Raw genomic sequence first — 14,821 nt, 5'->3', positions numbered from 1 at the left:
ACTCCTTCGCTACGTGTCTGAGCAGCAGCTAGCGCGTTGGCTGGGCTGCCGCCTCTGCTCACTCCTGTGCTACAGCTAATGAATGAGAGTTGTAAGACGATGCAAACGTGTGTCGGGTGATGCCAGCTGGCAGAGTTATACAGGACTTGATAACAACAAATAAATAGATACTTAAATAAAGGCAGATAAGATACGGTTTAAAGGGAAGCCATAAAAGGACATGAATTACAGTAATGGGAAACCTCAGTGACAGCACTAAGGGCAGGGCAGAAGGCTGGGAACTCCGAGGTAGGTCAGTAAATTCACCGGAGTTCCAATGTTGCTGCAGGGCGTGTTCCTTGCTTGGGTGATGTTTGGTGTCACTACAGCCGTGGGTCTGGGCCTCGCCCCTCTCCCGCTCGTTGGGAGAGAGTTAGGGTGAACAAGCAGAGGTAGGGAGACCATATGTCCCGTTTTGGTCGGAATAATCCCTTTTTTAAGCTCTGTCTCAACAGTCCAGACTTCTTTGGCAAGAGTGGGCATTTGTTCCATTTGCTTTTGGCAGTCCCATGCAGGGGGAGAGACAGGGATTGGGGGAGAGGCAGGCAGGCTCGAGCGACACCAGCCCCAGCCTCGCGAGGGGCGGGGAAAGCAGGCAGGCCTCGGGCAAGCAGCAACACCAGCCCCGTGCGGGGGGGAGGGGGGAGGGGCAGGGCCTGGGTGAGCGGCTTGGGCCAGCCCCACGCACTGTCCAGTTTTCCCCTTTGGGAAATATGGTTACACTAAGCAGAGTCCCCCAAGAGCAGAGAGGTGATGTGCGGGGAGTCCCCCACCCAGGGGAGCTCGGGACCGACCTAGCTCAGAACTGCCCTCAACCCCAGGCCCAGCTTCGACTGGAGCCACTCAGCCAAAGGGACACGTTCCTCACAAACTAGCTCCTTTCCTGACCGACCCGATTGGAGTCGCACTTCAACTACTCAATAGGCCGGATTCTGACACCCTGACACCCACAGCACAGCCACTTGTCCTTGTGCAGGTCCACTGAAATTAGTGAGGCTACCCCAGGTGTAAGGTACTACTCAGACTAGGGAAGGGCATCAGAAACCAGTGCTTGGTAGCTGTGTGTGGCATGCAGGGAATGGCAGGGGTGCTCATGCCATGCTGCCATCCTACCTAAACGCCAAAATTGGCAGCTGCTTTCTTCCTCGCTAACGGGCCCCTGAAGTTTCAACTGGATCCAGATTCCTTCTTCACTTCCTGCGCTAACTGGTGTTTTATTTTATAATCCAAGCCAATCTGATACAGAGTCGCGCAGCCATAATACACATGACACTCCGGGGCCCTTTTTACAGTCACCGTCCATAGAGAACAGCTGCATTAGCAAGGCATCAAACAGGAAACAGCTGAGCCAAAGCCTGACCCCTCAGCCAGCTGACTCAGAGGCTCAGGCTAGTGCCCAAGGAGAGGGGGTGGCATACGCATTTCTTGCCCATCCTCTTCCCTGGCTCTGGCCTCTCGCACTCCACAAGCTGTGCCATGATTTCGAGTTGGGGCTTCCTCCCTGGTTGGGACTGTGCTGCCAAAGGAACTATTTATATGCCAGAGATGCCTCTGTGGATAACCTGCGTAGCACAGCTCAGAGTCAGATGTGAGGGAATGAGGCTTTTGACAGCAGCCCGGCAGGGGGGCCAGGCACGCTAGGGAAGGCCAGAGCATGCCAGGTTCTCATGCAGCAGGAGCCTGGCAGGCTGGGTTATTGCACGCTTATACTGCAGTGTAAGGATCCAGACTCGCCAGGCCAGGGGAGCCAGAGAGCTCCCCAGAGCAGAAGGCTGCGCGTTCCCATGATGCAGTGTAAGCCTGGGGGTTCTGTACCAGAATTCTCATGTGAAATCCAGCTCTTGATGAGCTACCATGTGAACTCAGCAGCCAGCAGGGGCTGGAGTCATGGGGAGAGACAGGAGGGGCCGTGTTCTCCCTTACTGGGCTTGCAGCTGGCCTGCTCCCAGACGCACGCTGGAGCTTCAGAAGCAGCCGCTTGCCTTCCCTCTCTCCCCTCATCCTGCTGGGGCAGCGGCCGAGTCCGAGCGTGCAGGTGGGGAGGGGAAGGGTTGGGAAGACAGAATGCAGCAGCAGCACACTGCCTGCTGGCCAGGGGCAGTCCCCAAGCCAGTGGGCTCAACTTACCCATTGGCATTGGTCCGGTTTATAAAGGAGACGCGGTTGCTCATGTTTTGCCTGAACACGTCAGGAACTCCTGTGGGAAGCAGAAAGGACAAACGTGTGACACAGACACAACACTTCCAGGAACGTCCCAATCATGCCCCTGGACTCTCTGCTCGGGGGGCAGGGGCTTTGCTGGGATGGGCAGCCTGCTCTGCTCAAGAGAAGGGCCAGCATGTAGAGTCTCCGCAGCAGAAGGCAACTTCCCCACCTTGTAGCGAATGGCGCCTCTGTGGGTTGCGGCTGGAAAAGAGACGTTGGAGGAAAGACAGGACTTGGCTCTGCTCTCCAGTGTCAGCCACCCCCAGCCCAGCTGAGTGCAGCAGAAAGGTCACCTGGACTTTCTTTGCTCTTTGTGCCCCACCACGCTGACCTTTGATGCAGAGCTGGGTGAAGCGCAACTCGCTGTCATGGTCTCGCAACATGTAATGAAAATCCTCCCACGTTAGCTCCTGCTTATCCTGAAAGCCTGACGCCTGGAACATGGACTCAATCACTTGCTCCATCTGATCGCCCGAGAGACAGTTGTTGGAGATCTCGATGAAGGACCTAGAGCAAAGGGACAAAGCTGGGAGCTGCAATCAGCTGACTCTCAGAGGGCGAGAACACAGGCCTGGCTGTGCACAGCATATGCTAGCAGCCCTGGTGGGGCGCGGGTTATAGAGACCCCTGCAGGGGATGTGGCAGCACCATTACTGGAGCCACTTCAGATGAGACTGGACGGAGCATCAGGATACATCCAGGTGTTCTCAGTTCCGAGTACTGGACCCAAAGGGTTTCACACCGGACCCCCAGAAGTTGAAACACCTCAAATGAGCAGCCACTTTTGAGAAGGCGTATGCTGACTACCTATCCAAGTGCAGCGCGGACAGGAGACATACCTCAGCATCCTGAAGAGCTCTTCCTTGGAGAGGAAGCCATTCCCGTCAACGTCGTACATGGTGAACATCAGCTTTGATTTCTCCTCTGGGGACCCTGTTGGGGAAGAAGATGGATGGAATAAGAAATACTTCCTATTTCTGTAGTTCCTTGCAAATTATGGTCTCAAGGCACTTTAGAAGGACTGAGGTGGGGCTTATGGGACCTGCAGTAACACAGTCATCATTCCAGCTGAGAAATTCCTGCAAAAAAGCACACTGCTAATGTTACTTGGAATTTGTAAGCAAGTTTGTTTCAGCTGTGTTTGCTGCTCCTCTGTGTTTGATTTCTCTAAATGCTGTCACACGAGCTTTAGCAGCATGAATAGACATGAAGAGAAATATCTTACAGCTTGAATAACTGAATGTTCATCAAATGCAAATTCTTTATGACATATTTGAGTGTGAAAGTCACAATTCACACTTGTGTTAGTTAAGGACATAACTCGTCATGTCAGGGAGCAGAAACAATCCCCTGTGTTTATTTAAGTACCCAACAGGGCACAGATTTTGAATATTCCCAACGAGCTCCTTCTTAATGAGCTCCCAACCAAAGATGAGTCGCTGTGGAAATCTGCAGAGATTCTGAATAATGAATAAGTCTGAGACCTTGGCTACCTGTCTGCAGACAGTTTGCAAAGAGAAAAAGAAGCACAATTTGTCAAACAAATTATTTGTTGTGAATTATTCTCCTAACCAGTGGAGAGCAAAGATTTTCTGGCAATCACCTTATCTAGTCTGTCAGTTACCATATCCCACCTCCTTATTCCCTCCCAGTGTCTCAATTAAAGTATTACGGTTGTGCATTTCTCTCCAACCTGGGGGTAAACTGGGGCAGAGTCTGGTACTCTGACCAGGAATAAAATCATGTTTATTTTGGAACCAAGTGTCCACAGAGGCAGTTATTCTAGAATAGCTGCTGGGAATAGCCTTTTCTGCAATAGCTAGTCTGGTCAATTTCCCCATGTAGACAAGCTCTCAATAAAGCTTCCAAATGCACCCAGTATAATGCGACACCACCCAACTTCCCCCAAGGAAGCTATCCTCAAAAACTGCCTGACAGTATAAAAAATGACAGTATGAAGTGGTCATGGGATGCCCCTCTGCCACTGCCTCTTGAAAAGGCAGCTGCAGAGTTTGCTGTAGCTTTACCTGTATGCTAGTGCATCAGAAAAACAGATTTTGAGTGTTACATCACTGGCCTCCTGACAGGTGGAGTGATACCTATTCATGGCAGCTTCAGAGACTAACTAGCCAAACTTTGCCCACCAGCATTGACAAAGAGAAGAGATCGCCTTCTCTGCGTTAGCAGCTGAAGGAGAAATGCTATTGTTAATTAACAGGTAGAGGTCACTCTCTGCCTGAGTGAAACTGGGGTAGAAACTTGGACCCCAATTTAGGAAAGCAGTTATCCTGTGCCCAAATCCATTCCTATTCAGGACAACATTTGAGCACACATTTAAATTGAAGCACATGCTTACGTGCTGGCCTGAATCAGGACCTCAGTTAGCTACTTCTTACATGCATCATATTGAGAGGGATTTGGTCACACTTGTGTTTTGAGTTTGAAGGAATTTGGCTAAGGCATCAGTGAACTTCAGTGACTACACAGGGACAGGACCTTCACTTTATGTTTCATTTGATAGATGGACCATGCCAAGGTTCAGCTGAGCAGTGATGGCTGGTGAGCAGAGTGTGGACAAAGGAGGAAGCTGTTTAGCTGGGGCTGTGACTGCAGCAAGATGCTTCTGTTAGCAACGTGAGTCAGTGACTCTCTCTCAGACCTCCATCAAAGTCTCACCTTTCATGAAGACCACCAAGATGTCCAGGAACTCTCGGAAGGAGAGATATCCATTGCCATCTTTGTCAGCAAGAGAGAACATGGACTCCACAAACATGGACTGGGGTTTGAGCCCCAGCGACTCTGCAAACTCAGCCCGGCTCAGCTCACACTTCAGAGATTGTTTTGGTGTCAATGATGTTTCAAAGTTGAGGTCTCCAGCATCTGACTTGTCAATGTCCAGCACCTGCGATGAGAGAGGCAGGCTGGGGGTTAGTCCCATACTCAGCACTCAAACAACAGAACCACCCTAATCCACACCCCTTCCATTCCATACAAACACTGGTGGTCTCTCCCCAACTCTTAGCCAAGGTTTAACAGCAGATGCTCTGACAAAGTCTCCTATGACTCCCATCTGATGGTCCTTATTATTACAATACACACTGGAGGGCATTTACTGGTACAGTGTACTCATCATGCTGTCATGCAACAGCCTGTTCCAGGTATTAAATGGTAATATCCCAGCACTGCCATTTCCTCAGTCCTCTATAAATAACAGGGATTCTTTACTGTCAAACAGATTGGCAGCTTGTTCCTGGTGTGTGGTTTGCCTATTATGGTATGCAACAATAGCAGTAGTGCCTAATGCTTAGTCAATATAAATAACTGCCCTCCATTTACCGGAGTGCTCACCACACCCATGTGCTGGCTTGGTACATACCTGGGCAAATAAATGTCTGAAGAAAGTCTCCAGGATCTGCTTCCTCTGCTCTTTGGTCACAGCCCTCTTCAGCAGGCTGCGTTCCGTCAGGTCCGACACGTTGAGAGACAGTCCGTTCCTCTCCAAGTAGTCGGTCAGTTTCCGGACAAAGTCACTTCGCTCCACCTCGTCATTAAAAAGCAACACCTGGAGGAGCCCCCAAAGAATGAGCCGTTGAGCTGGAGCCATTCTCAGCTGGGCTGGGAGTGGCACTCCACTAGCGTGTTAAAACCAGGCTAAAATGCCAAGACCCCAGCAGCAGCCCCAACAACACTCACAGCTAATCAGGCTCTTGCTTGAAGATCTCATTTCTCTTTCCTCTCATGTTCTCTCTGTGCCTAGGCACACGAGCCCTGCTTCCAACCAGCAAGACCCACCCAACCAGTGACATTTCTATTTCCAGGGGGATGATGTAGATTCATTGTTTGAGAAGGCTACAGCTTCTTGTAACTAAAGATCAGAACCTACGGGGCCCACCTGAAGCATTCTCTGTGTAGGCCAGACCATCAGACACCTCTGGGCCATTCCTGTGGAGCTCTGGTTGTTATTTAGATAGGCAGGCATAGCCACCATTAACATGTTTCATGCTGCACGTACCAAAGAGTGGAAATATAGGATCCAAAATACCACGTGAGATAAAAATGCCTCCTATGTACTGGAGTTTCTACCTGTTTGATTGGTTTACCAGCACTAAGTAGAATCCTGACATTTCTTTCGTGCATACGTGGGCCATGTGTGATTTGGAGCCTTGAAGCGTCATGTTTACTAGAAATTCAGTTATTAGACCTCACAGATCTGGGCAAAAGGCTTTTTCAGAATCAGTACAAAGCATTGGTGTTATTATCCACTGTCCTGGAATCCCCAGTGTAAGGCTACCTCAGCAATAAACCCAGCCACCCCTGCCGAAGCATTTATTTTGAACTCCCAAGAACACGCCACCAAGGGAGGTGCAGGGTAGTGAATTTATTCCTTGTGATTGGCACAGCCAGGCAGAAAGAGAGCTGAGAGGCAATGCCAAGCACACGTCATGTGTCCCATTACATACCAGGTCATACTCTTTGGGAATCTTCAGGAGCAAAGCTTTGTTCCCTTTGTTGATGGAGAGGACCATGTCCACCTGCTGTTGGTTTTTCAGACTGATGCTGCGGAGCACGGCTCGCCGGCTGTCCAGCACTTTGATAATCTTGTCTGGATGAAGCTGAAGGTAGATGAGATTGCTGTCTGTCTTGGGACCTAGCCACTCCAAGGCTGACGGGAGAGAATGCAGGGAGTTGGGTCAGAATGGTTGTATGTGAGTATTAACAAACACCTTTCTTCACTGGGAGAGGGCCTACAAATACATCTACTCCTGTATGGGGTAGGTAACAAAAGCCCTTTATTCCCCTGCTGATCAAGCAGTCTATCCAAATTGAGAGCAAACTGTACTGCTAATGAGCTCAATTCTGGTATTACATGGACTGGTTCTGTCCGGTATAATTCCATTGTCTTCAATACAGTTACTCCTGATTTATACCTGTATAAGGGAGATCAGGGTCAGGTCACCAGGCTCCATTTTTAAGGACATTATAGAGCTGGAGGTCTCCATTTCATAGAGGATACGTATTATTCAGTAACCCAGATCTCCTACTGAATCACAAGGCAACACTGAGGGCAAAATTCCCTTATCCTATCCACATGGCTCTCAGAGCGTCAGAGCTGAGATCACTCATGCAGACGGGAGAGGGGGATTTTACTCTAACTGGGCAATGCTGGAGAGAGGCCCCACAGCTTCCAGATCAAATGCCAGCAGCCTGCTCCAGGGCCAGCCCCAGAAGCTGCCACCTGCCGTCACATGAGTGCCCTGTACCGGAGTTTCCCTCCCAGCACCCAGCTGAAGGTGAGCTGCATGAAGAAGGGCGTCAGCTCCATGCCAACACTGTTCTAGACAGTAACCCACGCTGACAGCAAAGGGGGTTTGGTGGATGCATGACTTGGACTACGGAGGAACCACCCAACTCCAGTGAGCCGGGGGTTCCACCATGCCCCCCGAGGCAGCCGAAGGTCCCCGCCTTACCCTGCACTCCCTCGCCCGAAACCTCTTTCCTCATGCTGGGGTTTGCTTTTCTCTGCAGCTTCTTGAAATCGCGCTTGCGGAAAGTAGCGACGATCCAGGCAACGAATAAACTTACTGGGGGAGCAAATGAGCAGGAAAGGGAGAAATGAGGTAACAGAGCGACACAGGACCACCCACCTCCTGGCAGTTCAGCCCTCGTGGTCACCCACGAGGGCTTACAACGATTCCCATCTACCACTGGGGCGTGGAGGGAATATGGGATTGTTCCCCTCCCCCACTACGCCACGTTTCAACCGCAAATGACTTTATTTAATCAAGGGTTCCAGTCACATTTGTGTCTCTGCCTCTATCTCTGGTATCGCTAATGTCCCACCGAAGGTTCCTGCTGCTGCTGGGACCAGAGAGTCACACAACCATAGATGTGTTGGGCTAGAAGTGACCTTGAGAGGTCATTTGGTCCAACCCCCTGCAGGACCAAGTAAACCTAGACCAGCCCTAACAGCTGTGTGTCCAATCTATTCTTAAAAACCTCCAAGGACATGGATTCCACAACCTCCCTTGTAACCTATTCCAGAGCTTAACTACCTCTAGAACTAGAAAGTTTTTTCCTAACATCGAACAAAAATCTGTCCTGCTGCAGACTATGTCCATTGCTTCTTGTCCTACCTTCATCAAGACAGAATCATCAGATTGTCTAATCTGACCACCAATCAAGCACAGACCCCTAAATGCCACCCAGCCACCATCTAAGGTACATTTCCCCATTACACATGGCCCCAGTGTCACAGGGGACCTTGGTGCAGTGAAGTGACTCTCAGTCAAGTGCAGCAGGAACTATCATCCTGCAAGCTGCCGAGCATCCTCCTTCCTCAGTGACTGTGATGGGAGCTGAGAGTACTCAACATCTCTCGGAGGTACTCCACTCCAGCCAGGACTGGACCTTTTCAGAGCAGGGGACAGCACGGAGCTGCAGTGGGCCAATTCCCAAGGGTGGCTGAGTGCATGCAACTCCTGCTGATGCCAGACAGCGACACAGGTGCTCAGCCCCCAGGGGGATTTGGCACAACAACGGCATTTAAGCAAGAAGTAAATAAACAAAGGAAGTGAAGACAAGTGCAAACCTAAAGGAAAACAGCAGAGGGCGACGAGGATAAGCCCGAATCCAGCTCCGCTGCCTTTGAAATAGTCCAGCACTGTCATGGGTGCGCAGTTTGCCAGCTTTTCCACAGTCAACTGCTGGGGCTGAGGACATGGATCCTCTAGTAGGCAGAGAGAAAATAGTCTGAATGCCATGATGCCAACCCAGCTCACGCTTGCTTTGCCTCTCTAGGAGCACACTCACTATGGGATGATGAGAGGGCTTCTCTGGAGTTCGGAAGGGTTCCCCTAAAGCTTGGGAGGTCTTGGGGAAAAGCTCTGGGCCCTACATTTAACTCCAACTCAGAGTTTTAGAGGCCAGATCCTTGTTGTCAGTTACATGGGTTCCAGTCCCCTGGCTGCTGCACCCATTTAACCCAGTGGTTCTCAAACTGTGGTCCGTGGACCACCAGTGGTCCGCGAGCTCCATTCAGGTGGTTCGCGGATAATTCCCTCTAAGGTGTGCGCCTGGGTGGCCGCACACGAGAGAATGAAGGGCCACTCACCTAATTAGTGGAGCTGCGCAGGTGTGGCTCTACTAATTAGGTGCCTGGACCCTGAAGAAGATGCACATGTAAGGTGAGGTGGTGGCCTTGGGGGGAATAGGGGATAGCTGGGTGGGGGCAGTGGGGTGGGGGGAATTTGGGACATGCAGGACTGTGATGGCCAGAGAAAGAGGCGCCTTTCCCCAGCTCCAGGGCTGCGGCTTCCGGGGAGAAATGGCCTTTCCAGCCTCAGCTCTGTGGCTGCTGTGGTGGGGGAGAGACCCCAGTCCTTCCCAGCCCCAGTTCGGGGGCTGCTGCAGTGGTAGACAGGGCACATCCATCGCATTAGAAAGGTAAGACTACTGATATTAAAATATGAGTTGTGCACTTTTATTTGTAGAATAAAAACCGTTAATTATTATTAAATTTTTTTTATACAGCGCTTTTATCCAAAGCACTTTACAATAGTTAGCTAACAGTAGAAACAACATTTGGAAAGATCACTAAGTGGTCCGCCGAGACCCTCAGCAATTTTCAAGTGGTCCACGAAAAAAAAAGTTTGAGAACCACTGATTTAACCGAATTGGCCTGCTCTGGATTCCTTGAGAAGTCATTTGTACAATAGTGTTCTGCCGCGCTCGCTCTCCCACAAGACCTGGGAATGGGCAGTAAGCGAATTACCATGTCTTATGAGTTACTGGCACTATGGACCAGGTGCTCAGCCAGGCTTTAGTGCCGCACGGCAGGATCGTGTTGCAATTCTGGAAATCACTCTTGGTGCAATTACAAGTTGGCAGGATTTTTGTGTTTTAAACAGAAATCAATAAACCTCTTCCAATGGGATTGGAAGAATGCAATAAAAATGTTTGCACGGTAAATGGATAACTTTATGGGGCAGGGTGGGGCAAAAACACAGCAGCGAAATGACCACTGATGTTACTGGTCACAACTCACAAACAAACCGTGCCCTACTTTCTTCAGGCCAAGGCCAGTAACAGGGGACGAGCGCATGACACAGAAAGTGAGGAAAAGCGACGGATGCTGGGTTAGCCATAGGTGCTGGCCTGGGACCTCTGGAGCTCCTTCTGGCCAGCTGTGTGCTTCACTTTGCCAGTACCCAGAATGCTTTACCACCTCAGACCCAACTCATGGCCATGCCAGGGCGTGAGCTCTGGGCCATTCCCACGTGAACAGAGTTGGTTTTGCTTATTGCAAGGGGGTTCCATCAGTCTTGGCCTCCAAACCTTCTCAGCAGCACTGTTCTATTAGAAACCATGGCAATTCAGGCCAGCTCCTTAGCTTTTCATTCAATTCCTGTGCCCCGTTTGTGCTGCCCAATCCAACTGCTAATGGACACGCAGTACAGATGTGCAGTGGGGTTCATTAGAGAACAGCCATGCAGGGAGTGTCACCTGGACGATGCCCGAGTGGAGAGCCTCTGAGCTGGTGGGCAGAGTGCTGTGTACAACCTGGCTGTAAAGCCCAAGACTGACAATGGGGAAAGGTGAAGGGACATAGCAACCTGGCTCCCCGGGGTCATTGCCTCAGCAACACAGAAAGGAAACACTCACTAGCACTCCAGTTAAACACCTGCATCGGGAAGTCTCTCGGCTCCGCATAGGTGACATTAACAAGGACATCACGGAATGTGGTCTTTTGAATCTCTTTAATTTCATCATCTGTGAATAACCTGCGGAAAGAGAAAATGGAATCCAGTGTAGGCATCAGAGAACCCCGACCACATCAGGAGTGTGTGTGACCCCCCAGCCCACGCCCTCCCCAGATCAGCCCCAGGAGAGTGCCAGGATTGTATAGCACAGACTCTGACACCCACCCCACATCATCTCAGGAACTGGGGAAGAGGATTGAAGACCAAGGCTCCACAGCAGCTCGTCGATGGGTTGCCAGGGCGCTGCTGGGACGGCTTTCTTCAGCCACATGAAAGTCTGAGCTCGTTCTCCATTGGCCTGAAGTGCTTCTGGGGCTTCACCATTGGTTCCCACTGTGTAGGGCTCCAGACCCCAGTCTCAGGCCAGTTACAGTGCATTACAGAATGTTAAATTGCACAACACCATCCTGGTGGTGCTCTGGAGGAACAACAGCCAATGCAGAGACCACCCATGGCGCTTGCTGCCGGAAGAGACACTTACCTGTTCTTAGTGTTTTCGAACCAAAACCTGTCCCCGTCACGCAGGCGTGTAAACTGGTCCAAGATGATGGCGCTGAAGAGGTCTCCAGGGTCTCCGTTGCTCTCCAGCATGCCCCCCGGCAGGAGTTCCAGCTTGGAGATGTCATTGTTGTATAGGGCAGATACATTCCCAAGGACCTGGAGAACAAGCCCCGCGGGTTAGGAAGGGCTGATTACACCCAGTGCCCCCATGCACTGTGGGGTGAGTGTATCAAAAAGCCTTGAGAAGTTTCATTAGCCCTTTGGGGTCTTATGGCAAAGCCAGCTGGTGTGGGATGGTGACATTGCCAGCTGTGTGTATTACCCTGTACAGGTGCCACAGCCTTCCCACTGAAATGGAAGGAAGGAAGGACTGACCAAGGTCAATAGATCCCCTCTGCCCCTCCCAGAGATTTCAAGACTTGTCTGGTATGGGAGGGGCAGGTGCCGAGAGCCCCGGCTCGCTGCTCCAGAGTACCCTCAGGTCTCTGCCAATGAGAGCACAGGAAAGCCTAGCTGCTCTGTCATTGGCAGGAGTATCACTGTGCTTCCCATTGTGCTTGACTCCCAATGGTCTGTGATCCATGCCTGGCACCTCCACCGTAGCTCCTCACCGAGGTCCTCTGTGGCCTCCTTTCCCCCAAACCGTGTAGACTCCAACCCTCCTGTACCATCTTCGCTGGAGCTGGGGCCTGATTATTTGCCATCAGATTAAGGATCTCCCAGCATGCATCTCGCCACTGGCAGAGAGACGTTGCAGCACCTGGGTGCGGGGGCTGATGATACTTGTAGCTAGGTAGGAGGACTGGGGAGAACCTGGCCAGTACTCTCTGCCCTTCCTACTGACCACTCGAAGCCTACGTCCACACTGCCATCAGGCAGATGTACCCACACTAGCTTTAATCTCACTAGCAGGCTAAAAACTCAGTGAAACCACAGCGGCATGGGCTGTAGTGCAGGCTGTACAAGTCCACCAGGGACCCTGGATATGAACATGTGTTGCTGGCCTGCAATAAAGCCGTCATGTCTTCACTGCTGTCTGTAGCTGCGCTAGCTAGACTACCTCTAACTATTGTGTGGACATAGGCTAAGGGTCTGATCTGACCAGAGATGGCAAGTCAGTGGGAGGGGAAGGGGCTAAGCACTGCACGGATGTAGGCAGATGATTCAGTTGTATCAGCCTTGCTCACAGCTGTGACTGCTCTAACCCCCGGGCTGCTCCAATCCTCAACCCAGGAGCAGCTGCAGCTCCAGGGAAGAGTAGAGCACACACAGCTATGTGGGAGGGTGGGCAGCCGCCAGGCACCGAACTCAGCACAGAGTTCGCCACCAGCGCAGGGCAGGGCAGCCAACTGCACCAGCCACCAACGCCTGAGGCCCCAGTGCTGCTCTGAGGGCAGCAGCAAGGAACCCAGCCCCTCATGTGGTGATCTCTCTCTAGCCAGTTTTAAACCCAGACTGAGGCCTGATTTACACACCGCATTTGAGCTAGTGTAGCTACATCGGTGAGGGCTGTGGCTCGCTCCCCTTCCCTTTGTGAATAACTATCCCAACAGAAACGCCTTTAGACCAGGGTAACTGTCCACACTAGGGTGTCGTAGCGCCTTGACTGCACCAGGACAGTTAAAGCCGTACGACTTTTGCATGCAGATGAGGCCCCAGCAGTGGATGTCTGAGGCTAACATAAGCTGCTGAGGTTAAATGACATCTCCGTGCTTCTGACCTCTTTGTTCACGTGGGCGAAAAGTGACCAGTTTGCGGCAGGCTTTAAGTCAAAGAGCTCCCTGGCCTTGGTATAGGTGGACAAGCCGAGGTCTCGCCCCCGCTGGATGTAGCTTGCCACATAGTCGGTGCGAGAGTACTTCAGGGGTCCATACCAGTAATCTGGGGAGAACAAAGAGAGGAGCTAAAGACACGGTAACGCAAAATCAATCTCCAACAATCCCCCTTCCCCTCGCAGGACAGCGGGGGCCCTGAGAGGATAATGCTGCATGCTGGCCTCTCCCCTCACCAAGTCCCCTTCCCTCATGGACTCATCTTAAAATGAAGATCCCTGCCCAGCACTAGCTAGGAAGGGCTACAGGAAAGAGAGCAGTTGGGCACAGCCATAGCTGCAGGTAGCGCAGGAGAGTGTCAGGACTCCTGGGTTCCATTCCTGACTCTGCCACCAACTCTCTGCCAAGCCATGTCCCCTCCCTGTGCCTCTCTGCCCCAGGTGTAAAAGGGGGACAATGAGACTCCCTCAAACAGCCGAAAGAGACAGACGTTCAGCCGAACTGCACAACTGCAACAAGAAAGCGTCTCAACCTCTGAGATCCTCCACCACCACGTGGTCCTCCAGCTCTGCGATCTGGGAGCTCATCCCCAGCAGCAGGTCATCCACGTCCTCCGCCGTCTGGAGATTGGGGTTCTAAATGAAAGAAAGATTCTCTGTCATTATGGTGCAAACCTGTGAGAGACCCTTGATGTTCGCACCCACCTGACCCAGCACCCAAAGGAACCTTGATTCATAGAGTTTAAGGCCAGAAGGGACCATTAGATTTTCTAGTCTGACTTCCTGCATAGCACAGGCAAGTGACTTTTACCCAGCTACCCCTTTATTGAGTCACTCCCTTGTGTTTGACTAAAGCACGTCTCCCAGAAAGGCATCCAGGCTGGATGTGAAGGCATCCCGAGACAGAAACTCCACCCGTTCCCTTGATAGCTTGTGCCAAAGGTTGATCGCTCTCACTGAGAAACATGGGCCCGATCTCTAACTGGAATATGTCAGCTTCTTCCAGACCTTCACAGTCCTGCAGGCATCAAGCTAGATCCTCAGCTGATGGAAGTCACTACTGATCTACATCAGCTGAAGATCTGGCCTTAGACTTAAATGAGAATTGTTCAGTTAATGCCCAGGGCAGGAAAAGGCTGGCTCCTGAGGCTCATTAAGCCAGTTATCCAGCTCATGCACTGCCGTTTTCACTGGTCGGCAGAACTGTTGGGTTTTGTTTCAGGGACATTTTTACAATTAGTACCAAAAACATGATTTTTTTTGCCATTATTTGTGAAAATGTTACAGCAGGTGAAAATCAGCAGCCAATGGAAGGCAGAAGGTCCCTTGAGGCCCTGGAGGGTGTAGCACCCTGTGCCTTGTCTGTTCCCACAGGTGCCTGGTCTCCCTGTGAGCCCGGGCAGCACATCACCGTGCGGCTGCCATACACCTGTGCGTAACCATCTCCAGATCTGGTTCCCATAGGACAGATCCATTATCTTGGCCCTTTCTGAGTCTCCTGTCTGCAGAAGCTGCCTCCCCAGGGATCGGGATGGAGGAACAGAAG

At 51.4% G+C, this 14,821-nt stretch overlaps 1 protein-coding gene across 1 annotated transcript in view; it reads right to left on the bottom strand.

Annotated features, from left to right (window-relative positions):
- Positions 1-14,821, bottom strand: part of DUOX2 (dual oxidase 2) — a 44,391-nt gene that overhangs the window by 10,121 nt on the left and 19,449 nt on the right. Inside the window, exons 11-22 of the mRNA XM_054042072.1 lie at positions 13,809-13,911; positions 13,225-13,385; positions 11,485-11,660; positions 10,906-11,024; positions 8,834-8,971; positions 7,713-7,826; positions 6,705-6,907; positions 5,621-5,806; positions 4,921-5,146; positions 3,084-3,177; positions 2,576-2,751; positions 2,167-2,236 (exon numbers count right to left, since the gene is read on the bottom strand). Of these exons, the coding sequence (XP_053898047.1) occupies positions 2,167-2,236; positions 2,576-2,751; positions 3,084-3,177; positions 4,921-5,146; positions 5,621-5,806; positions 6,705-6,907; positions 7,713-7,826; positions 8,834-8,971; positions 10,906-11,024; positions 11,485-11,660; positions 13,225-13,385; positions 13,809-13,911 (1,766 nt within the window). The remainder of the gene's footprint in view (positions 1-2,166; positions 2,237-2,575; positions 2,752-3,083; positions 3,178-4,920; positions 5,147-5,620; positions 5,807-6,704; positions 6,908-7,712; positions 7,827-8,833; positions 8,972-10,905; positions 11,025-11,484; positions 11,661-13,224; positions 13,386-13,808; positions 13,912-14,821) is intronic.

Source organism: Malaclemys terrapin, chromosome 10 (genome assembly GCF_027887155.1).
Source record: "Malaclemys terrapin pileata isolate rMalTer1 chromosome 10, rMalTer1.hap1, whole genome shotgun sequence".
NCBI lineage: Eukaryota > Metazoa > Chordata > Testudines > Emydidae > Malaclemys > Malaclemys terrapin.
This window is presented reverse-complemented; position numbering and strand designations above follow the sequence as displayed.